Source organism: Eupeodes corollae, unplaced genomic scaffold, assembly GCF_945859685.1.
Source record: "Eupeodes corollae unplaced genomic scaffold, idEupCoro1.1 scaffold_141, whole genome shotgun sequence".
In the NCBI taxonomy this organism is placed as follows: Eukaryota; Metazoa; Arthropoda; class Insecta; order Diptera; family Syrphidae; genus Eupeodes; species Eupeodes corollae.
Window position 1 is genome coordinate 92,248 of NW_026605870.1, and position 27,744 is coordinate 119,991.

The window sequence follows — 27,744 nt, forward strand, 5'->3', positions numbered from 1 at the left end:
CACCTGATCCTTCCCAACCCCCAAAATCGATCAAGACTTCAAAATAGATACTTGACATGTACTAGAAAAAGATACTCCTAATCAAGATCTATCATTATAGATATAGATGAGTCATTTTGGAGCATCCTGAAGGATTTTTGATGTTCTAGACGAAAATCAAATCACACCCAAAACCATCACCTGATCCTTCCCAACCCCCAAAATCGATCAAGACTTCAAAATAGATACTTGACATGTACTAGAAAAAGATACTCCTAATCAAGATCTATCATTATAGATATAGATGAGTCATTTTGGAGCATCCTGAAGGATTTTTGATGTTCTAGACGAAAATCAAATCACACCCAAAACCATCACCTGATCCTTCCCAACCCCCAAAATCGATCAAGACTTCAAAATAGATACTTGACATGTACTAGAAAAAGATACTCCTAATCAAGATCTATCATTATAGATATAGATGAGTCATTTTGGAGCATCCTGAAGGATTTTTGATGTTCTAGACGAAAATCAAATCACACCCAAAACCATCACATGATCCTTCCCAACCCCCAAAATCGATCAAGACTTCAAAATAGATACTTGACATGTACTAGAAAAAGATACTCCTAATCAAGATCTATCATTATAGATATAGATGAGTCATTTTGGAGCATCCTGAAGGAATTTTGATGTTCTAGACGAAAATCAAATCACACCCAAAACCATCACCTGATCCTTTCCAACCCCCAAAATCGATCAAGACTTCAAAATAGATACTTGACATGTACTAGAAAAAGATACTCCTAATCAAGATCTATCATTATAGATATAGATGAGTCATTTTGGAGCATCCTGAAGGATTTTTGATGTTCTCGACGAAAATCAAATCACACCCAAAACCATCACCTGATCCTTCCCAACCCCCAAAATCGATCAAGACTTCAAAATAGATACTTGACATGTACTAGAAAAAGATACTCCTAATCAAGATCTATCATTATAGATATAGATGAGTCATTTTGGAGCATCTTGAAGGATTTTTGATGTTCTAGACGAAAATCAAATCACACCCAAAACCATCACCTGATCCTTCCCAACCCCCAAAATCGATCAAGACTTCAAAATAGATACTTGACATGTACTAGAAAAAGATACTCCTAATCAAGATCTATCATTATAGATATAGATGAGTCATTTTGGAGCATCCTGAAGGATTTTTGATGTTCTAGACGAAAATCAAATCACACCCAAAACCATGACCTGATCCTTCCCAACCCCCAAAATCGATCAAGACTTCAAAATAGATACTTGACATGTACTAAAAAAAGATACTCCTAATCAAGATCTATCATTATAGATATAGATGAGTCATTTTGGAGCATCCTGAAGGATTTTTAATGTTCTAGACGAAAATCAAATCACACCCAAAACCATCACCTGATCCTTCCCAACCCCCAAAATCGATCAAGACTTCAAAATAGATACTTGACATGTACTAGAAAAAGATACTCCTAATCAAGATCTATCATTATAGATATAGATGAGTCATTTTGGAGCATCCTGAAGGATTTTTGATGTTCTAGACGAAAATCAAATCACACCCAAAACCATCACCTGATCCTTCCCAACCCCCAAAATCGATCAAGACTTCAAAATAGATACTTGACATGTACTAGAAAAAGATACTCCTAATCAAGATCTATCATTATAGATATAGATGAGTCATTTTGGAGCATCCTGAAGGATTTTTGATGTTCTAGACGAAAATCAAATCACACCCAAAACCATCACCTGATCCTTCCCAACCCCCAAAATCGATCAAGACTTCAAAACAGATACTTGACATGTACTAGAAAAAGATACCTCTAATCAAGATCTATCATTATAGATATAGATGAGTCATTTTGGAGCATCCTGAAGGATTTTTGATGTTCTAGACCAAAATTAAATCACACCCAAAACCATCACCTGATCCTTCCCAACCCCCAAAATCGATCAAGACTTCAAAATAGATACTTGACATGTACTATAAAAAGATACTCCTAATCAAGATCTATCATTATAGATATAGATGAGTCATTTTGGAGCATCCTGAAGGATTTTTGATGTTCTAGACGAAAATCAAATCACACCCAAAACCATCACCTGATCCTTCCCAACCCCCAAAATCGATCAAGACTTCAAAATAGATACTTGACATGTATTAGAAAAAGATACTCCTAATCAAGATCTATCATTATAGATATAGATGAGTCATTTTGGAGCATCCTGAAGGATTTTTGATGTTCTAGACGAAAATCAAATCACACCCAAAACCATCACCTGATCCTTCCCAACCCCCAAAATCGATCAAGACTTCAAAATAGATACTTGATATGTACTAGAAAAAGATACTCCTAATCAAGATCTATCATTATAGATATAGATGAGTCATTTTGGAGCATCCTGAAGGATTTTTGATGTTCTAGACGAAAATCAAATCACACCCAAAACCATCACCTGATCCTTCCCAACCCCCAAAATCGATCAAGACTTCAAAATAGATACTTGACATGTACTAGAAAAAGATACTCCTAATCAAGATCTATCATTATAGATATAGATGAGTCATTTTGGAGCATCCTGAAGGATTTTTGATGTTCTAGACGAAAATCAAATCACACCCAAAACCATCACCTGATCCTTCCCAACCCCCAAAATCGATCAAGACTTCAAAATAGATACTTGACATGTACTAGAAAAAGATACTCCTAATCAAGATCTATCATTATAGATATAGATGAGTCATTTTGGAGCATCCTGAAGGATTTTTGATGTTCTAGACGAAAATCAAATCACACCCAAAACCATCACCTGATCCTTCCCAACCCCCAAAATCGATCAAGACTTCAAAATAGATACTTGACATATGCTAGAAAAAGATACTCCTAATCAAGATCTATCATTATAGATATTGTTGGAGCTCAAATCATCATAAATTACTTTATTTTTGAATTAAATTTTGAATAATTAACTTACTCTTAAATTGAATAAATTCTACTACTTTTATTACATTTATTTTTGAATTTGGCGCTTCATTTATACCATTCGCCATAATAACTTATTGTTGAATTCGCCTTAAAAATGTTACTTAAAAATAACGTAATTTCTCTCTCTAAAAATCTGCAATAAAATGTATGTATAAATAGAAGCTTTCAACTTTAATAAAATCTCTTTTCTTGTTCAAAAACCCTTAGGGGAAAAATCGCTGCATTTTCATTTCGTCGTTCGCTACAAGTTTATAGTTTCGCTTTTATAGTATATCGGCTATAATATAGTAATTTAAAAGTTATAGGATCTAAAGTAATTTCGCTTAATTTATCTCAACCAGGATCTACCTATCTTTTTCATAGAAAAGACAAAATAGAGTTCCCAGGTTGACGGTCAAGGTTGTTTGATCGTACATTTTTGGCGCCCAAACGTGTTTAAAGTGGTAATCCACATAAATTCCTATACAAAATTTAAAAAGAAATAAATTCTGTGTGAAAACTTATATATATCTTGCACTAAAAGTGACTATAAAAACTATAAACTTAATCAAAAAACTATAAATTAGTGCATTAAAAGTGAAAATTTCATCGGTTACGTCGCGCTATCGGTTTCGTGTCGCGAGTGCATGGTGTTGGTGCTAAAATCCAGGAGAAAGGAGAACAAAATCCAAGGAGAAAACTCTCATCAATCATCCCAGAAGAAGACGAACCAGCAGGTTAAAAAGCCAGAGAAAATTGTGGGAAATAAGTATAAAAATTCCCACCCAGGTATGTCCGGTCTGAATTTTATTCAAATGTGCGTTGTTCCAGCATCATAATTCATAATTTTAAAGCTAATTACAACATAAAAGCTAAATACAAAAAAAAAAAAAAAAAAACGCACATTCGACATACAAAAAAGACCATTAACTTGCTATTACCTAAATCTTCAAATGTACATTATATATATATCTAAACTATATACATACATAAAATATATTCTAACTATATTTAAATAAAACTATGAACAACATATCCTGCTTTATAAATAAATTTCATAAATAAATATTTAAATATAAAACTACATAAACTAAATAACATATATCGAACATAAATTCATTCGCTAACCATAATCAGCATCCGCATAATTTATGGTGCTTTCATCACGTAAAAATTGATAAAATCCACAAAAGTGTAATTACGATCCACTTTTGGGCGAAACACACACACACATTCACACAATATTAAAAAGCTTTCGTTTCCAACATATTTTCGAAAACTAACCCATTGACGCACTCACCACACCATTGCATAATATCGTTTCGCTCTATTCGCTCGTTCTCTCGTTACTTACAATCCACAAATAGGATCCATAGTATACACACCTGATTTCGATTTCAGTGCACAGATCAACATTTCGGCACACAACATCATTGATTTCATTTATCGCTTTGCTCTATTCGCTCGTACTCTCTTATCGTAGCCACATAACATCTCCATGGTATACACACCTGATTCGATTTCAACTTGATATCAGTGCATCGATCTTCATTTCGCCAATACATCATCACCCAGGTCGTCAACGTTGTCATCATCGTCATCATCGCCATCATCGTCGTCGTCGGGGGAGATTTTTGCTTCATGATCAATTCACTGATAGAGCTTTTTTGAATAGCATTTTTTTGTCGTTGAAATGCATTAAACAACTTTTGCCTTTTCGTAGGTTTAACCTTCAATGCTTTGAAAAGAAATTCTTAGTACAGAATAAATTCGCTTGTTAAAATTGGATTTTGGATTAATCTCAATTCTCACAATCTATCTTTGAATTCAACTCGCCGTGAGATTTTATTTGTTGGGACAGTTTTTTGTTGGGAAATTTTATTCTTTACAACAGGGTTGCCACCTAGCATTTTTGAATTGTTGAATAAATTTAATTGAATTTTCAATAAATTATAATCGTTTTTGTTTTTACTGTCGCTGTTTAAAGAATAATAGAAAATTAAAAATCTAAAATGGCTGAACCAACACTTGATGAATTAAAACAACAACGAGCTTCTACTAAAGGAAGTATATCTCGGATAAAGAATATCGTGGAATCCAATTCTAACGCCCTAACTTCAACTAAACTTGAATGTCGTCTAGGAATTTTGGAGTCGTATTTTAAACAAATATTAGCATATCAAACCAAAATAGAAGTTTTATTACCAACAGATACTAGTAGAGGTGAAATAGAAGATTTGTACATCACCGCAAAAACTAAAATTCTTTCGCTTTTGGGTACTGGTAGACGAAGTAGTATCGCAGACATGTCAGTTTCTACTGTCCCACATACAATTAGTCATCTTCCAAAACAACGTTTACCAAAGTTTAGTGGAAGATATTCAGACTATAAAAATTTTATAAATTCGTACAACAATTTGGTAGAAAATGATTTAAGTTTGACAAAAATAGAAAAATTTAATTACTTGCTTTCTTGTTTGAGTGATCAAGCTCTTGGCACAGTTAAGGCTTTTCAAGTCACGGAAGCCAATTATCCCAAGGCACTTCTTAGTTTGAAAGAGCGCTATGATAATGATTGCCTCATTTTCTTAGAATATATCTCACAGCTGATCGAATTACCTAAGGTTCAAAAAGCTTCTTCTGTATCTCTACGGAGCTTGGTAGACAATATTTCGGCGTTGATTAGTTCGCTACTTTCTATAGGATCGCATGAGAATATTTGTAACGCAATAATAATTCATATTGCGATGTCGAAGGTTGACACAGATACACAATCGAAGTGGGATGAACAACTGGACTATAAGAAGTTGCCGGATTGGAAGGATTGTGCAAGCATACTCAATAAACGGTGCCAATATTTGGAAGCAAGAGATAGCAAGCAGATTCGTTCGGAACAATGCGTGAAGACATTCAACAAACATTCATCAACAAAGCCAACAATAGTAAATCCTCATCGCCCACAAACTTCGCTTGCTGCAAACCAACGATCCTGTATCTTATGTCGAGACCTTAACCATTCAATTACAAATTGTAAAAAATTTCTTGAGCTTTCGGTTATGGATAGATTTTGGAAAACCAAAAAACTAGGCTTGTGTCTGAATTGTTTAGGGAAGGGTCATAGTGTATTAAGATGTCCATCGTCTTATAAGTGCAAGACTTGCAAACAAGCACATCATAGCCTTTTGCATAGGACTCAACCTGCAGACACCAATTCTGGTATTAATCCTCCCTCAGATACATCTGGTCAAAGCACATCAGCTGCAACTCATTCCGCAATGGAAAAAGAGCAAGTTCCTGAAGCACAAGTTATTTTAGCAACAGCATTAGTTCTTATCAAGGACTCATCGGAAGGCTTTCAACTCGGTAGGGTTCTACTAGATTCTGGTTCACAAGTCAATTTTATTAATGAAAAGTTCGCCAATTCACTTGGTCTAAGGAAACATCGTAAGAATGTTGACATCGTCGGAATAGGAGTGACTGAAACAAAAATAAAATATCAAACTCAATCAACAATCCGTTCACGATATAGCAACTTTGAAATTTCTCTCGAGTTTTTAGTTGCACCTTCCATCACTGGGTATCAGCCTGAAGCATCTCTCAATGTAAGCAGTTGGAATCTACCTTCTAATTTAGAGCTTGCTGATGAGAATTTTAATCAACCGTCACAAATCGATTTATTATTAGGGGCTTAAGCTTTCTTCGATTTATTAGAATCAGGTCAGATAAAACTCGGAGAGGGTCTTCCATCATTGCAACAAACTGCATTAGGATGGATTTGTATCTGGAAGATACAAATCAAAATACAACACTACAAAGAAAGCATCGTGCGTAGCCAATACACTTGAAGTTGGTCTTGATAAATATTTTGAAAAATTCTTTGAATTTGAAGAAATTCAAGGTCTACGGTCAATATGGTCTGAAGAGCAGAATGAATGCGAAAAGCATTTCATAGACACAATTAAGGTGCTTCCTAGCGGTCGGCTTATGGTACAACTACCTTTCAAAAAACATCCTAGCTGTCTTGGAGGCTCTTACGATATTGCTTTTAGAAGATTTTTGTCGCTTGAGCGTAGGTTATCCAAAAATGCATCAATAAAAAGTCAATATTCTGATTTCTTAAAAGAATACGAACGTTTAGGTCACATGTCTCTAGTTCCCAATCCAAACCTTGATGAAGATCATTATTATCTTCCGCATCAATATGTATTAAGGCCTGATAGCGTACCAACAAAGTTACGTGTAGTCTTCGACGCATCTTGCCGCACATCATCACAAATTTCTTTAAATGGAATACTAATGGTGGGTCCTACTATACAGGATGAGCTTTTGATTATTTTGCTACGTTTTAGACTTTATCGATACGCGCTAACTGCAGATATCGTTAAGATGTATAGGCAATTCCTTGTGCATCCATCGGATAGGAAATTCCAATTCATCTTATGGAGAGAAAACGAACATACCCCAATACAAACTTACCAGCTCAATACCATAACTTACGGCACATCATCTGCACCCTTTTTAGCAATTCGCTGTCTTCAGTATTTGGCTGAAATTAACGTCGAACGTTTTAGTCAAGGTGCTGCTGTTCTTAAGTCGGACTTTTACGTTGATGACATGCTAACTGGGGCAGACGACTTGGATACTCTTTGTCAAAAACGGAATGAAGTCGTTTCAATTTTGAGTACAGCTGGCTTAGAACTTTCGAAGTGGAACAGCAATCATATCGCTTTAATTGAAGAAGCTACACCAAAGGACATCAAATTGACTGAATCCAATCTCACCAGTACGTTAGGTATTTCTTGGAACCCTCGTGCTGATGAATTCATTTTTTCATACAAACCTAATCGGGTCTATACAAAATACACAAAAAGATCTATTCTCTCGCTTTCGTCGTCTCTTTTTGATCCAATGGGCTTGCTTAGTCCAATAATTATCCGGGCTAAGATACTGCTACAACAGCTTTGGATAGAAAAATTCGATTGGGACGAAAATATTTCTCCAAATCTCGAGACAGAGTGGCGTCAATTCATGACAGATCTCAACTCAATTCAAAATCTTCCAATTCCTCGATACGTTTTTCTAGAAAACAATATCAGATTCCAGATACATGGGTTCGCAGACGCATCTATGAAAGGGTATGGCTGCTGCATTTATCTGCGGAGCATTGACAATTGTGGGTCCGTAGGAGTGAAACTTTTAGTCGCCAAATCCAGAGTTGCTCCTGCAAAGAAGAGAACACTTCCCCGCCTAGAGCTCTGCGCAGCACATCTCTTATCCAAACTTTGGGTAACAATACAAAGGGTCATCGTCAAGCACTACAATGAAACTTGCTTTTGGACTGATTCGTCAATAGTTCTGCACTGGATATCCACACATTCTTCGAAGCTAAATACTTTCGTTGGTAATAGAGTAGCTGAAATCCAGGACACAACAAAGGAGGTGGTCTGGAAACATGTTCCAACTTCTGACAATCCAGCAGATATAGTTTCTCGAGGATGTACAGCGGAAGAGCTTAAAAGTTCAATTTGGTTCAGGGGTCCAGATTTCTTGATCGAGGATGAAGAAAGGTGGCCATGTTCATTAGGAGCTTCTCCTCCTCCAGAAGATTTATTGCTAGAACACAGGAAAACTGTTTTAGTTTGTCAAAAAGACAAAAACTATTATCTCAATTTAATTGAAAAGGTTAGCTCGTACACCAAAGTTTTGAGAATCTTTGCTTACGTAAAAAGATATCTCAATTTACGATTACTGAGGATTCCATTCCCAGGTCGATACCTTACAGCTGGGGAGTTAGATTATTCGTTACTCACCATAGTTAATGTCATACAAATGGAGTATTTTGCGAAGGAGATCCAGGCAGTAAAATCAAACTCAAAACTTCAAGGATCGACAAAATGGTTATGTCCTTTTATCGAGGACAGAAATGGTCTTTTGTTGTTGAGAGTAGGTGGCAGATTGAAACATGCTGACATTCCAGAGGAAAACAAACATCCGATGTTGCTTCCAAAAGATTGCAATTTCAGCAAAGAACTTATTCGACATTTGCACTATTCTAACTACCATGCAGGTCCAAAGGCTCTTGTGGCGCTAACGAGACAAAGATTTTGGATCATCAATGTTCGACAGTTGGCACGCAGCGTTATTCGAAGGTGCACTCATTGTGCAAGATATCGACCGAAGTTATATGACCAAGTAATGGGAGATTTGCCTGCAGAAAGATTAACATCTTCACGTCCATTTTTATGCTGTGGGGTTGATTTCTGTGGTCCTATTTACACATACTACAAAATCAGGGGGAAGGTGCCTTATAAAACCTATGTGGCAGTTTTTGTCTGCTTCGCTTCGAAAGCGGTTCACTTAGAAGCTGTATCAGACCTTTCAGCAGACGCTTTTATAGGAGCATTAAAAAGAATGATAGGTCGTAGAGGTATTCCCAAAGACATCCACTGTGACAACGCGACAAATTTTGTTGGCGCACAGTCAAAACTAAGCGAGTTGCGAGATATGTTGTTCAAAAAATCCAACCAAGAAAATCTCATTAATTATTGTACTAATTCCAATATAAATTTTCATTTTATACCCCCCAGGGCACCCAATTTTGGTGGAATTTGGGAAGCTGCAGTTAAAGTCGCTAAGGGTCATTTGTATCGCAGCCTTGGAAACGCCAAATTGTCATTCGAAGAGCTGTCAACTGCACTTGTCGAGATTGAGGCCATCATGAATTCGAGGCCTATTACTTCTATATCAACAGATCCAAACGACTTCGAAGCCCTAACACCAGCACATCTCCTGATCGGATCCTCTCTCAAGGCGATTCCCGAACTATTGACTGAGGTATCCGACATAAGCTATCTCGAAAGGTGGCGGCGAATTAACGCTGTCAAAACTCATTTCTGGAAGCGATGGTCCAACGAGTACGTCACTGAACTGCAAGGTCGTGGAAAGTGGACAACATCAAGTCCAAATATCGCTATCGGCAGCTTGGTCATCATTCACGAAGACAATTTACCACCCCAAAAATGGCTCTTGGGAAGAGTCACCAAAGTCATCGAAGGTCCTGATGGGCGAGTAAGAGTCGCCGATGTTAAAACTCAACGAGGAACATTTCGAAGACCTATTCGCAAATTGGCGGCGATTCCGTCTTGAAAGGTGATCCTTTCAAAGGGGGCGGAATGTTGGAGCTCAAATCATCATAAATTACTTTATTTTTGAATTAAATTTTGAATAATTAACTTACTCTTAAATTGAATAAATTCTACTACTTTTATTACATTTATTTTTGAATTTGGCGCTTCATTTATACCATTCGCCATAATAACTTATTGTTGAATTCGCCTTAAAAATGTTACTTAAAAATAACGTAATTTCTCTCTCTAAAAATCTGCAATAAAATGTATGTATAAATAGAAGCTTTCAACTTTAATAAAATCTCTTTTCTTGTTCAAAAACCCTTAGGGGAAAAATCGCTGCATTTTCATTTCGTCGTTCGCTACAAGTTTATAGTTTCGCTTTTATAGTATATCGGCTATAATATAGTAATTTAAAAGTTATAGGATAAAGTAATTTCGCTTAATTTATCTCAACCAGGATCTACCTATCTTTTTCATAGAAAAGACAAAATAGAGTTCCCAGGTTGACGGTCAAGGTTGTTTGATCGTACAGATGAGTCATTTTGGAGCATCCTGAAGGATTTTTGATGTTCTAGACGAAAATCAAATCACACCCAAAACAATCACCTGATCCTTCCCAACCCCCAAAATCGATCAAGGGTTCAAAACAGATACTTGACTTGTACTAGAAAAAGATACTCCTAATCAAGATCTATCATTATAGATATAGATGAGTCATTTTGGAGCATCCTAAACGATTTTTGATGTTCTAGACGAAAATCAAATCACACCCAAAACCATCACCTGATCCTTCCCAACCCCCAAAATTGATCAAGGGTTCAAAATAGATACTTGACTTGTACTAGAAAAAGATACTCCTAATCAAGATCTATCATTATAGATATAGATGAGTCATTTTGGAGCATCCTGAAGGATTTTTGATGTTCTAGACGAAAATCAAATCACACCCAAAACCATCACCTGATCCTTCCCAACCCCCAATATCGATCAAGGGTTCAAAATAGATACTTGACTTGTGCTAGAAAAAGATACTCCTAATCAAGATCTATCATTAAAGATATAGATGAGTCATTTTGGAGCATCCTGAAGGATTTTTGATGTTCTAGACGAAAATCAAATCACACAAAAAACCATCACCTGATCCTTCCCAACCCCCAAAATCGATCAAGGGTTCAAAATAGATACTTGACTTGTACTAGAAAAAGATACTCCTAATCAAGATCTATCATTATAGATATAGATGAGTCATTTTGGAGCATCCTGAAGGATTTTTGATGTTCTAGACAAAAATCAAATCACACCCAAAACCATCACCTGATCCTTCCCAACCCCCAAAATCGATCAAGGGTTCAAAATAGATACTTGACTTGTACTAGAAAAAGATACTCCTAATCAAGATCTATCATTATAGATATAGATGAGTCATTTTGGAGCATCCTGAAGGATTTTTGATGTTCTAGACGAAAATCAAATCACACCCAAAACCATCACCTGATCCTTCCCAACCCCCAAAATCGATCAAGGGTTCAAAATAGATACTTGACTTGTACTAGAAAAAGATACTCCTAATCAAGATCTATCATTATAGATATAGATGAGTCATTTTGGAGCATCCTGAAGGATTTTTGATGTTCTAGACGAAAATCAAATCACACCCAAAACCATCACCTGATCCTTCCCAACCCCCAAAATCGATCAAGGGTTCAAAAAAGATACTTGACTTGTACTAGAAAAAGATACTCCTAATCAAGATCTATCATTATAGATATAGATGAGTCATTTTAGAGCATCCTGATGGATTTTTGATGTTCTAGACGAAAATCAAATCACTTCCAAAACCATCACCTGATCCTTCCCAACCCCCAAAATCGATCAAGGGTTCAAAATAGATACTTGACTTGTACTAGAAAAAGATACTCCTAATCAAGATCTATCATTATAGATATAGATGAGTCATTTTTGGGCATCCTGAAGGATTTTTGATGTTCTAGACGAAAATCAAATCACACCCAAAACCATCACCTGATCCTTCCCAACCCCCAAAATCGATCAAGGGTTCAAAATAGATACTTGACTTGTACTAGAAAAAGATACTCCTAATCAAGATCTATCATTATAGATATAGATGAGTCATTTTGAGGATTTTTGATGTTCTAGACGAAAATCAAATCACACCCAAAACCATCACCTGATCCTTCCCAACCCCCAAAATCGATCAATTGTTCAAAATAGATACTTGACTTGTACTAGAAAAAGATACTCCTAATCAAGATCTATCATTATAGATATAGATGAGTCATTTTGGAGCATCCTGAAGGATTTTTGATGTTCTAGACGAAAATCAAATCACACCCAAAACCATCACCTGATCCTTCCCAACCCCCCAAATCGATCAATTGTTCAAAAAAGATACTTGACTTGTACTAGAAAAAGATACTCCTAATCAAGATCTATCATTATAGATATAGATGAGTCATTTTGGAGCATCCATCCTGAAGGATTTTTGATGTTCTAGACGAAAATCAAATCACACCCAAAACCATCACCTGATCCTTCCCAACCCCCAAAATCGATCAAGGGTTCAAAATAGATACTTGACTTGTACTAGAAAAAGATACTCCTAATGAAGATCTATCATTATAGATATAGATGAGTCATTTTGGAGCATCCTGATGGATTTTTGATGTTCTAGACGAAAATCAAATCACTTCCAAAACCATCACCTGATCCTTCCCAACCCCCAAAATCGATCAAGGGTTCAAAAAAGATACTTGACTTGTACTAGAAAAAGATACTCTTAATCAAGATCTATCATTATAGATATAGATGAGTCATTTTGGAGCATCCTGAAGAATTTTTGATGTTCTAGACGAAAATCGAATCACACCAAAAACCATCATATGATCCTTCCCAACCCCCAAAATCGATCAATTGTTCAAAATAGATACTTGACTTGTACTAGAAAAAGATACTCCTAATCAAGATCTATCATTATAGATATAGATGAGTCATTTTGAGGATTTTTGATGTTCTAGACGAAAATCAAATCACACCCAAAACCATCACCTGATCCTTCCCAACCCCCAAAATCGATCAATTGTTCAAAATAGATACTTGACTTGTACTAGAAAAAGATACTCCTAATCAAGATCTATCATTATAGATATAGATGAGTCATTTTGGAGCATCCTGAAGGATTTTTGATGTTCTAGACGAAAATCAAATCACACCCAAAATCATCACCTGATCCTTCCCAACCCCCAAAATCGATCAAGGGTTCAAAATAGATACTTGACTTGTACTAGAAAAAGATACTCCTAATCAAGATCTATCATTATAGATATAGATGAGTCATTTTGGAGCATCCTGAAGGATTTTTGATGTTCTAGACGAAAATCAAATCACACCCAAAACCATCACCTGATCCTTCCCAACCCCCAAAATCGATCAAGGGTTCAAAATAGATACTTGACTTGTACTAGAAAAAGATACTCCTAATCATGATCTATCATTATAGATATAGATGAGTCATTTTGGAGCATCCTGAAGGATTTTTGATGTTCTAGACGAAAATCAAATCACACCCAAAACCATCACCTGATCCTTCCCAACCCCCAAAATCGATCAAGGGTTCAAAATAGATACTTGACTTGTACTAGAAAAAGATACTCCTAATCAAGATCTATCATTATAGATATAGATGAGTCATTTTGGAGCATCCTGAAGGATTTTTGATGTTCTAGACGAAAATCAAATCACACCCAAAACCATCACCTGATCCTTCCCAACCCCCAAAATCGATCAAGGGTTCAAAATAGATACTTGACTTGTACTAGAAAAAGATACTCCTAATCAAGATCTATCATTATAGATATAGATGAGTCATTTTGGAGCATCCTGAAGGATTTTTGATGTTCTAGACGAAAATCAAATCACACCCAAAACCATCACCTGATCCTTCCCAACCCCCAAAATCGATCAAGGGTTCAAAATAGATACTTGACTTGTACTAGAAAAAGATACTCCTAATCAAGATCTATCATTACAGATATAGATGAGTCATTTTGGAGCATCCTGAAGGATTTTTGATGTTCTAGACGAAAATCAAATCACACCCAAAACCATCACCTGATCCTTCCCAATCCCCAAAATCGATCAAGGGTTCAAAATAGATACTTGACTTGTACTAGAAAAAGATACTCCTAATCAAGATCTATCATTATAGATATAGATGAGTCATTTTGGAGCATCCTGAAGGATTTTTGATGTTCTAGACGAAAATCAAATCACACCCCAAACCATCACCTGATCCTTCCCAACCCCCAAAATCGATCAAGGGTTCAAAATTGATACTTGACTTATACTAGAAAAAGATACTCCTAATCAAGATCTATCATTATAGATATAGATGAGTCATTTTGGAGCATCCTGAAGGATTTTTGATGTTCTAGACGAAAATCAAATCACACCCAAAACCATCACCTGATCCTTCCCAACCTCCAAAATCGATCAAGGGTTCAAAATAGATACTTGACTTGTACTAGAAAAAGATACTCCTAATCAAGATCTATCATTATAGATATAGATGAGTCATTTGGAGCATCCTGAAGGAATTTTGATGTTCTAGACGAAAATCAAATCACACCCAAAACCATCACCTGATCCTTCCCAACCCCCAAAATCGATCAAGGGTTCAAAATAGATACTTGACTTGTACTAGAAAAAGATACTCCTAATCAAGATCTATCATTATAGATATAGATGAGTCATTTTGGAGCATCCTGAAGGATTTTTGATGTTCTAGACGAAAATCAAATCACACCCAAAACCATCACCTGATCCTTCCCAACCCCCAAAATCGATCAAGGGTTCAAAATAGATACTTGACTTGTACTAGAAAAAGATACTCCTAATCAAGATCTATCATTATAGATATAGATGAGTCATTTTGGAGCATCCTGAAGGATTTTTGATGTTCTAGACGAAAATCAAATCACACCCAAAACCATCACCTGATCTTTCCCAACCCCCAAAACCGATCAAGGGTTCAAAAAAGATACTTGACTTGTACTAGAAAAATATACTCCTAATCAAGATCTATCATTATAGATATAGATGAGTCATTTTGGAGCATCCTGAAGGATTTTTGATGTTCTAGACGAAAATCAAATCACACCCAAAACCATCACCTGATCCTTCCCAATCCCCAAAATCGATCAAGGGTTCAAAATAGATACTTGACTTGTACTAGAAAAAGATACTCCTAATCAAGATCTATCATTATAGATATAGATGAGTCATTTTGGAGCATCCTGAAGGATTTTTGATGTTCTAGACGAAAATCAAATCACACCCAAAACCATCACCTGATCCTTCCCAACCCCCAAAATCGATCAAGGGTTCAAAATAGATACTTGACTTATACTAGAAAAAGATACTCCTAATCAAGATCTATCATTATAGATATAGATGAGTCATTTTGGAGCATCCTGAAGGATTTTTGATGTTCTAGACGAAAATCAAATCACACCCAAAACCATCACCTGATCCTTCCCAACCTCCAAAATGGATCAAGGGTTCAAAATAGATACTTGACTTGTACTAGAAAAAGATACTCCTAATCAAGATCTATCATTATAGATATAGATGAGTCATTTTGGAGCATCCTGAAGGATTTTTGATGTTCTAGACGAAAATCAAATCACACCCAAAACCATCACCTGATCCTTCCCAACCCCCAAAATCGATCAAGGGTTCAAAATAGATACTTGTCTTGTACTAGAAAAAGATACTCCTAATCAAGATCTATCATTATAGATATAGATGAGTCATTTTGGAGCATCCTGAAGGATTTTTGATGTTCTAGACGAAAATCAAATCACACCCAAAACCATCACCTGATCCTTCCCAACCCCCAAAATCGATCAAGGGTTCAAAATAGATACTTGACTTGTACTAGAAAAAGATACTCCTAATCAAGATCTATCATTATAGATATAGATGAGTCATTTTGGAGCATCCTGAAGGATTTTTGATGTTCTAGACGAAAATCAAATCACACCCAAAACCATCACCTGATCCTTCCCAACCCCCAAAATCTATCAAGGGTTCAAAATAGATACTTGACTTGTACTAGAAAAAGATACTCCTAATCAAGATCTATCATTATACATATGTATAGATGAGTCATTTTGGAGCATCCTGAAGGATTTTTGATGTTCTAGACGAAAATCAAATCACACCCAAAACCATCACCTGATCCTTCCCAACCCCCAAAACCGATCAAGGGTTCAAAATAGATACTTGACTTGTACTAGAAAAAGATACTCCTAATCAAGATCTATCATTATAGATATAGATGAGTCATTTTGGAGCATCCTGAAGGATTTTTGATGTTCTAGACGAAAATCAAATCACACCCAAAACCATCACCTGATCCTTCCCAACCCCCGAAATCGATCAAGGGTTCAAAATAGATACTTGACTTGTACTAGAAAAAGATACTCCTAATCAAGATCTATCATTATAGATATAGATGAGTCATTTTGGAGCATCCTGAAGGATTTTTGATGTTCTAGACGAAAATCAAATCACACCCAAAACCATCACCTGATCCTTCCCAACCCCCAAAATCGATCAAGGGTTCAAAATAGATACTTGACTTGTACTAGAAAAAGATACTCCTAATCAAGATCTATCATTATAGATATAGATGAGTCATTTTGGAGCATCCTGAAGGATTTTTGATGTTCTAGACGAAAATCAAATCACACCCAAAACCATCACCTGATCTTTGCCAACCCCCAAAATCGATCAAGGGTTCAAAATAGATACTTGACTTGTACTAGAAAAAGATACTCCTAATCAAGATCTATCATTATAGATATAGATGAGTAATTTTGGAGCATCCTGAAGGATTTTTGATGTTCTAGACGAAAATCAAATCACACCCAAAACCATCACCTGATCCTTCCCAACCCCCAAAATCGATCAAGGGTTCAAAATAGATACTTGACTTGTACTAGAAAAAGATACTCCTAATCAAGATCTATCATTATAGATATAGATGAGTCATTTTGGAGCATCCTGAAGGATTTTTGATGTTCTAGACGAAAATCAAATCACACCCAAAACCATCACCTGATCCTTCCCAACCCCCAAAATCGATCAAGGGTTCAAAATAGATACTTGACTTGTACTAGAAAAAGATACTCCTAATCAAGATCTATCATTATAGATATAGATGAGTCATTTGGAGCATCCTGAAGGAATTTCGATCAAGGGCTCAAAATAGATACTTGACTTGTACTAGAAAAAGATACTCCTAATCAAGATCTATCATTATAGATATAGATGAGTCATTTTGGAGCATCCTGAAGGATTTTTGATGTTCTAGACGAAAATCAAATCACACCCAAAACCATCACCTGATCCTTCCCAACCTCCAAAATCGATCAAGGGTTCAAAATAGATACTTGACTTGTACTAGAAAAAGATACTCCTAATCAAGATCTATCATTATAGATATAGATGAGTCATTTGGAGCATCCTGAAGGAATTTTGATGTTCTAGACGAAAATCAAATCACACCCAAAACCATCACCTGATCCTTCCCAACCCCCAAAATCGATCAAGGGTTCAAAATAGATACTTGACTTGTACTAGAAAAAGATACTCCTAATCAAGATCTATCATTATAGATATAGATGAGTCATTTTGGAGCATCCTGAAGGATTTTTGATGTTCTAGACGAAAATCAAATCACACCCAAAACCATCACCTGATCCTTCCCAACCCCCAAAATCGATCAAGGGTTCAAAATAGATACTTGACTTGTACTAGAAAAAGATACTCCTAATCAAGATCTATCATTATAGATATAGATGAGTCATTTTGGAGCATCCTGAAGGATTTTTGATGTTCTAGACGAAAATCAAATCACACCCAAAACCATCACCTGATCTTTCCCAACCCCCAAAACCGATCAAGGGTTCAAAAAAGATACTTGACTTGTACTAGAAAAATATACTCCTAATCAAGATCTATCATTATAGATATAGATGAGTCATTTTGGAGCATCCTGAAGGATTTTTGATGTTCTAGACGAAAATCAAATCACACCCAAAACCATCACCTGATCCTTCCCAATCCCCAAAATCGATCAAGGGTTCAAAATAGATACTTGACTTGTACTAGAAAAAGATACTCCTAATCAAGATCTATCATTATAGATATAGATGAGTCATTTTGGAGCATCCTGAAGGATTTTTGATGTTCTAGACGAAAATCAAATCACACCCAAAACCATCACCTGATCCTTCCCAACCCCCAAAATCGATCAAGGGTTCAAAATAGATACTTGACTTATACTAGAAAAAGATACTCCTAATCAAGATCTATCATTATAGATATAGATGAGTCATTTTGGAGCATCCTGAAGGATTTTTGATGTTCTAGACGAAAATCAAATCACACCCAAAACCATCACCTGATCCTTCCCAACCTCCAAAATGGATCAAGGGTTCAAAATAGATACTTGACTTGTACTAGAAAAAGATACTCCTAATCAAGATCTATCATTATAGATATAGATGAGTCATTTTGGAGCATCCTGAAGGATTTTTGATGTTCTAGACGAAAATCAAATCACACCCAAAACCATCACCTGATCCTTCCCAACCCCCAAAATCGATCAAGGGTTCAAAATAGATACTTGTCTTGTACTAGAAAAAGATACTCCTAATCAAGATCTATCATTATAGATATAGATGAGTCATTTTGGAGCATCCTGAAGGATTTTTGATGTTCTAGACGAAAATCAAATCACACCCAAAACCATCACCTGATCCTTCCCAACCCCCAAAATCGATCAAGGGTTCAAAATAGATACTTGACTTGTACTAGAAAAAGATACTCCTAATCAAGATCTATCATTATAGATATAGATGAGTCATTTTGGAGCATCCTGAAGGATTTTTGATGTTCTAGACGAAAATCAAATCACACCCAAAACCATCACCTGATCTTTGCCAACCCCCAAAATCGATCAAGGGTTCAAAATAGATACTTGACTTGTACTAGAAAAAGATACTCCTAATCAAGATCTATCATTATAGATATAGATGAGTCATTTTGGAGCATCCTGAAGGATTTTTGATGTTCTAGACGAAAATCAAATCACACCCAAAACCATCACCTGATCCTTCCCAACCCCCAAAATCGATCAAGGGTTCAAAATAGATACTTGACTTGTACTAGAAAAAGATACTCCTAATCAAGATCTATCATTATAGATATAGATGAGTCATTTTGGAGCATCCTGAAGGATTTTTGATGTTCTAGACGAAAATCAAATCACACCCAAAACCATCACCTGATCCTTCCCAACCCCCAAAATCGATCAAGGGTTCAAAATAGATACTTGACTTGTACTAGAAAAAGATACTCCTAATCAAGATCTATCATTATAGATATAGATGAGTCATTTGGAGCATCCTGAAGGAATTTCGATCAAGGGCTCAAAATAGATACTTGACTTGTACTAGAAAAAGATACTCCTAATCAAGATCTATCATTATAGATATAGATGAGTCATTTTGGAGCATCCTGAAGGATTTTTGATGTTCTAGACGAAAATCAAATCACACCCAAAACCATCACCTGATCCTTCCCAACCTCCAAAATCGATCAAGGGTTCAAAATAGATACTTGACTTGTACTAGAAAAAGATACTCCTAATCAAGATCTATCATTATAGATATAGATGAGTCATTTGGAGCATCCTGAAGGAATTTTGATGTTCTAGACGAAAATCAAATCACACCCAAAACCATCACCTGATCCTTCCCAACCCCCAAAATCGATCAAGGGTTCAAAATAGATACTTGACTTGTACTAGAAAAAGATACTCCTAATCAAGATCTATCATTATAGATATAGATGAGTCATTTTGGAGCATCCTGAAGGATTTTTGATGTTCTAGACGAAAATCAAATCACACCCAAAACCATCACCTGATCCTTCCCAACCCCCAAAATCGATCAAGGGTTCAAAATAGATACTTGACTTGTACTAGAAAAAGATACTCCTAATCAAGATCTATCATTATAGATATAGATGAGTCATTTTGGAGCATCCTGAAGGATTTTTGATGTTCTAGACGAAAATCAAATCACACCCAAAACCATCACCTGATCTTTCCCAACCCCCAAAACCGATCAAGGGTTCAAAAAAGATACTTGACTTGTACTAGAAAAATATACTCCTAATCAAGATCTATCATTATAGATATAGATGAGTCATTTTGGAGCATCCTGAAGGATTTTTGATGTTCTAGACGAAAATCAAATCACACCCAAAACCATCACCTGATCCTTCCCAATCCCCAAAATCGATCAAGGGTTCAAAATAGATACTTGACTTGTACTAGAAAAAGATACTCCTAATCAAGATCTATCATTATAGATATAGATGAGTCATTTTGGAGCATCCTGAAGGATTTTTGATGTTCTAGACGAAAATCAAATCACACCCAAAACCATCACCTGATCCTTCCCAACCCCCAAAATCGATCAAGGGTTCAAAATAGATACTTGACTTATACTAGAAAAAGATACTCCTAATCAAGATCTATCATTATAGATATAGATGAGTCATTTTGGAGCATCCTGAAGGATTTTTGATGTTCTAGACGAAAATCAAATCACACCCAAAACCATCACCTGATCCTTCCCAACCTCCAAAATGGATCAAGGGTTCAAAATAGATACTTGACTTGTACTAGAAAAAGATACTCCTAATCAAGATCTATCATTATAGATATAGATGAGTCATTTTGGAGCATCCTGAAGGATTTTTGATGTTCTAGACGAAAATCAAATCACACCCAAAACCATCACCTGATCCTTCCCAACCCCCAAAATCGATCAAGGGTTCAAAATAGATACTTGTCTTGTACTAGAAAAAGATACTCCTAATCAAGATCTATCATTATAGATATAGATGAGTCATTTTGGAGCATCCTGAAGGATTTTTGATGTTCTAGACGAAAATCAAATCACACCCAAAACCATCACCTGATCCTTCCCAACCCCCAAAATCGATCAAGGGTTCAAAATAGATACTTGACTTGTACTAGAAAAAGATACTCCTAATCAAGATCTATCATTATAGATATAGATGAGTCATTTTGGAGCATCCTGAAGGATTTTTGATGTTCTAGACGAAAATCAAATCACACCCAAAACCATCACCTGATCCTTCCCAACCCCCAAAATCGATCAAGGGTTCAAAATAGATACTTGACTTGTACTAGAAAAAGATACTCCTAATCAAGATCTATCATTATACATATGTATAGATGAGTCATTTTGGAGCATCCTGAAGGATTTTTGATGTTCTAGACGAAAATCAAATCACACCCAAAACCATCACCTGATCCTTCCCAACCCCCAAAACCGATCAAGGGTTCAAAATAGATACTTGACTTGTACTAGAAAAAGATACTCCTAATCAAGATCTATCATTATAGATATAGATGAGTCATTTTGGAGCATCCTGAAGGATTTTTGATGTTCTAGACGAAAATCAAATCACACCCAAAACCATCACCTGATCCTTCCCAACCCCCGAAATCGATCAAGGGTTCAAAATAGATACTTGACTTGTACTAGAAAAAGATACTCCTAATCAAGATCTATCATTATAGATATAGATGAGTCATTTTGGAGCATCCTGAAGGATTTTTGATGTTCTAGACGAAAATCAAATCACACCCAAAACCATCACCTGATCTTTGCCAACCCCCAAAATCGATCAAGGGTTCAAAATAGATACTTGACTTGTACTAGAAAAAGATACTCCTAATCAAGATCTATCATTATAGATATAGATGAGTCATTTTGGAGCATCCTGAAGGATTTTTGATGTTCTAGACGAAAATCAAATCACACCCAAAACCATCACCTGATCCTTCCCAACCCCCAAAATCGATCAAGGGTTCAAAATAGATACTTGACTTGTACTAGAAAAAGATACTCCTAATCAAGATCTATCATTATAGATATAGATGAGTCATTTTGGAGCATCCTGAAGGATTTTTGATGTTCTAGACGAAAATCAAATCACACCCAAAACCATCACCTGATCCTTCCCAACCCCCAAAATCGATCAAGGGTTCAAAATAGATACTTGACTTGTACTAGAAAAAGATACTCCTAATCAAGATCTATCATTATAGATATAGATGAGTCATTTTGGAGCATCCTGAAGGATTTTTGATGTTCTAGACGAAAATCAAATCACACCCAAAACCATCACCTGATCCTTCCCAACCCCCAAAATCGATCAAGGGCTCAAAATAGATACTTGACTTGTACTAGAAAAAGATACTCCTAATCAAGATCTATCATTATAGATATAGATGAGTCATTTTGGAGCATCCTGAAGGATTTTTGATGTTCTAGACGAAAATCAAATCACACCCAAAACCATCACCTGATCCTTCCCAACCCCCAAAATCGATCAAGGGTTCAAAATAGATACTTGACTTGTACTAGAAAAAGATACTCCTAATCAAGATCTACCATTATAGATATAGATGAGTCATTTTGGAGCATCCTGAAGGTTTTTTGATGTTCTAGACGAAAATCAAATCACACCCAAAACCATCACCTGATCCTTCCCAACCCCCAAAATCGATCAAGGGTTCAAAATAGATACTTGACTTGTACTAGAAAAAGATACTCCTAATTAAGATCTATCATTATAGATATAGATGAGTCATTTTGGAGCATCCTGAAGGATTTTTGATGTTCTAGACGAAAATCAAATCACACCTAAAACCATCACCTGATCCTTCCCAACCCCCAAAATCGATCAAGGGTTCAAAATAGATACTTGACTTGTACTAGAAAAAGATACTCCTAATCAAGATCTATCATTATAGATATAGATGAGTCATTTTGGAGCATCCTGAAGGATTTTTGATGTTCTAGACGAAAATCAAATCACACCCAAAACCATCACCTGATCCTTCCCAACCCCCAAAATCGATCAAGGGTTCAAAATAGATACTTGACTTGCACTAAAAAAAGATACTCCTAATCAAGATCTATCATTATAGATATAGATGAGTCATTTTGGAGCATCCTGAAGGATTTTTGATGTTCTAGACGAAAATCAAATCACACCCAAAACCATCACCTGATCCTTCCCAACCCCCAAAATCGATCAAGGGTTCAAAATAGATACTTGACTTGTACTAGAAAAAGATACTCCTAATCAAGATCTATCATTATAGATATAGATGAGTCATTTTGGAGCATCCTACTGGATTTTTGATGTTCTTGACGAAAATCAAATAACACCCAAAACCATCACCTGATCCTTCCCAACCCCCAAAATCGATCAAGGGTTCAAAATAGATACTTGACTTGTACTAGAAAAAGATACTCCTAATCAAGATCTATCATTATAGATATAGATGAGTCATTTTGGAGCATCCTGAAGGATTTTTGAAGTTCTAGACGAAAATCAAATCACACCCAAAACCATCACCTGATCCTTCCCAACCCCCAAAATCGATCAAGGGTTCAAAATAGATACTTGACTTGTACTAGAAAAAGATACTCCTAATCAAGATCTATCATTATAGATATAGATGAGTCATTTTGGAGCATCCTGAAGGATTTTTGATGTTCTAGACGAAAATCAAATCACACCCAAAACCATCACCTGATCCTTCCCAACCCCCAAAATCGATCAAGGGTTCAAAATAGATACTTGACTTGTACTAGAAAAAGATACTCCTAATCAAAATCTATCATTATAGATATAGATGAGTCATTTTGGAGCATCCTGAAGGATTTTTGATGTTCTAGACGAAAATCAAATCACACCCAAAACCATCACCTGATCCTTCCCAACCCCCAAAATCGATCAAGGGTTCAAAATAGATACTTGACTTGTACTAGAAAAAGATACTCCTAATCAAGATCTATCATTATAGATATAGATGAGTCATTTGGAGCATCCTGAAGGATTTTTGATGTTCTAGACGAAAATCAAATCACACCCAAAACCATCACCTGATCCTTCCCAACCCCCAAAATCGATCAAGGGTTCAAAAAAGATACTTGACTTGTACTAGAAAAAGATACTCCTAATCAAGATCTATCATTATAGATATAGATGAGTCATTTTGGAGCATCCTGAAGGATTTTTGATGTTCTAGACGAAAATCAAATCACACCCAAAACCATCACCTGATCCTTCCCAACCCCCAAAATCGATCAAGGGTTCAAAATAGATACTTGACTTGTACTAGAAAAAGATACTCCTAATCAAGATCTATCATTATAGATATAGATGAGTCATTTTGGAGCATCCTGAAGGATTTTTGATGTTCTAGACGAAAATCAAATCACACCCAAAACCATCACCTGATCCTTCCCAACCCCCAAAATCGATCAAGGGTTCAAAATAGATACTTGACATGTACTAGAAAAAGATACTCCTAATCAAGATCTATCATTATAGATATAGATGAGTCATTTTGGAGCATCCTGAAGGATTTTTGATGTTCTAGACGAAAATCAAATCACACCCAAAACCATCACCTGATCCTTCCCAACCCCCAAAATCAATCAAGGGTTCAAAATAGATACTTGACATGTACTAGAAAAAGATACTCCTAATCAAGATCTATCATTATAGATATAGATGAGTCATTTTGGAGCATCCTGAAGGATTTTTGATGTTCTAGACGAAAATCAAATCACACCCAAAACCATCACCTGATCCTTCCCAACCCCCAAAATCGATCAAGGGTTCAAAATAGATACTTGACTTGTATTAGAAAAAGATACTCCTAATCAAGATCTATCATTATAGATATAGATGAGTCATTTTGGAGCATCCTGAAGGATTTTTGATGTTCTAGACGAAAATCAAATCACACCCAAAACCATCACCTGATCCTTCCCAACCCCCAAAATCGATTAAGGGTTCAAAATAGATACTTGACTTGTACTAGAAAAAGATACTCCTAATCAAGATCTATCATTATAGATATAGATGAGTCATTTTGGAGCATCCTGAAGGATTTTTGATGTTCTAGACGAAAATCAAATCACACCCAAAACCATCACCTGATCCTTCCCAACCCCCAAAATCGATCAAGGGTGCAAAATAGATACTTGACTTGTACTAGAAAAAGATACTCCTAATCAAGATCTATCATTATAGATATAGATGAGTCATTTTGGAGCATCCTGAAGGATTTTTGATGTTCTAGACGAAAATCAAATCACACCCAAAACCATCACCTGATCCTTCCCAACCCCCAAAATCGATCAAGGGTTCAAAATAGATACTTGACATGTACTAGAAAAAGATACTCCTAATCAAGATCTATCATTATAGATATAGATGAGTCATTTTGGAGCATCCTGAAGGATTTTTGATGTTCTAGACGAAAATCAAATCACACCCAAAACCATCACCTGATCCTTCCCAACCCCCAAAATCAATCAAGGGTTCAAAATAGATACTTGACATGTACTAGAAAAAGATACTCCTAATCAAGATCTATCATTATAGATATAGATGAGTCATTTTGGAGCATCCTGAAGGATTTTTGATGTTCTAGACGAAAATCAAATCACACCCAAAACCATCACCTGATCCTTCCCAACCCCCAAAATCGATCAAGGGTTCAAAATAGATACTTGACTTGTATTAGAAAAAGATACTCCTAATCAAGATCTATCATTATAGATATAGATGAGTCATTTTGGAGCATCCTGAAGGATTTTTGATGTTCTAGACGAAAATCAAATCACACCCAAAACCATCACCTGATCCTTCCCAACCCCCAAAATCGATTAAGGGTTCAAAATAGATACTTGACTTGTACTAGAAAAAGATACTCCTAATCAAGATCTATCATTATAGATATAGATGAGTCATTTTGGAGCATCCTGAAGGATTTTTGATGTTCTAGACGAAAATCAAATCACACCCAAAACCATCACCTGATCCTTCCCAACCCCCAAAATCGATCAAGGGTGCAAAATAGATACTTGACTTGTACTAGAAAAAGATACTCCTAATCAAGATCTATCATTATAGATATAGATGAGTCATTTTGGAGCATCCTGAAGGATTTTTGATGTTCTAGACGAAAATCAAATCACACCCAAAACCATCACCTGATCCTTCCCAACCTCCCAAATCGATCAAGGGTTCAAAATAGATACTTGACTTGTACTAGAAAAAGATACTCCTAATCAAGATCTATCATTATAGATATAGATGAGTCATTTTGGTGCATCCTGAAGGATTTTTGATGTTCTAGACGAAAATCAAATCACACCCAAAACCATCACCTGATCCTACCCAACCCCCAAAATCGATCAAGGGCTCAAAATAGATACTTGACTTGTACTAGAAAAAGATACTCCTAATCAAGATCTATCATTATAGATATAGATGAGTCATTTTGGAGCATCCTGAAGGATTTTTGATGTTCTAGACGAAAATCAAATCACACCCAAAACCATCACCTGATCCTTCCCAACCCCCAAAATCGATCAAGGGTTCAAAATAGATACTTGACTTGAACTAGAAAAAGATACTCCTAATCAAGTTCTATCATTATAGATATAGATGAGTCATTTTGGAGCATCCTGAAGGATTTTTGATGTTCTAGACGAAAATCAAATCACACCTAAAACCATCACCTGATCCTTCCCAACCCCCAAAATCGATCAAGGGTTCAAAATAGATACTTGACTTGTACTAGAAAAAGATACTCCTAATCAAGATCTATCATTATAGATATAGATGAGTCATTTTGGAGCATCCTACTGGATTTTTGATGTTCTAGACGAAAATCAAATCACACCCAAAACCATCACCTGATCCTTCCCAATCCCCAAAATCGATCAAGGGTTCAAAATAGATACTTGACTTGTACTAGTAAAAGATACTCCTAATCAAGATCTATCATTATAGACATAGATGAGTCATTTTGGAGCATCCTGAAGGATTTTTGATGTTCTAGACGAAAATCAAATCACACCCAAAACCATCACCTGATCCTTCCCAACCCCCAAAATCGACCAAGGGTTCAAAATAGATACTTGACTTGTACTAGAAAAAGATACTCCTAATCAAGATCTATCATTATAGATATAGATGAGTCATTTTGAAGCATCCTGAAGGATTTTTGATGTTCTAGACGAAAATCAAATCAGACCCAAAACCATCACCTGATCCTTCCCAACCCCCAAAATCGATCAAGGGTTCAAAATAGATACTTGACTTGTACTAGAAAAAAAAGATACTCCTAATCAAGATCTATCATTATAGATATAGATGAGTCATTTTGGAGCATCCTGAAGGATTTTTGATGTTCTAGACGAAAATCAAATCACACCCAAAACCATCACCTGATCCTTCCCAACCCCCAAAATCAATCAAGGGTTCAAAATAGATACTTGACTTGTACTAGAAAAAGATACTCCTAATCAAGATCTATCATTATAGATATAGATGAGTCATTTTGGAGCATCCTGAAGGATTTTTGATGTTCTAGACGAAAATCAAATCACACCCAAAAC

The 27,744-nt window shown here is 36.0% G+C and overlaps 2 protein-coding genes across 2 annotated transcripts; both read left to right on the forward strand.

Moving 5' to 3' along the window:
* The first annotated feature begins 3,813 nt into the window (after positions 1–3,813).
* LOC129953619 (uncharacterized) lies at positions 3,814–6,682 on the forward strand. The gene has a single exon (XM_056066858.1). It carries the CDS (start codon positions 5,003–5,005, stop codon positions 6,680–6,682), a length of 1,680 nt encoding a protein of 559 aa, XP_055922833.1. The 5' UTR covers positions 3,814–5,002.
* A 694-nt stretch (positions 6,683–7,376) lies between these two features.
* Positions 7,377–10,136, forward strand: LOC129953618 (uncharacterized). Its single transcript, XM_056066857.1, has one exon. It carries the CDS (start codon positions 7,377–7,379, stop codon positions 10,134–10,136), a length of 2,760 nt encoding a protein of 919 aa, XP_055922832.1.
* Positions 10,137–27,744: the final 17,608 nt, after the last annotated feature.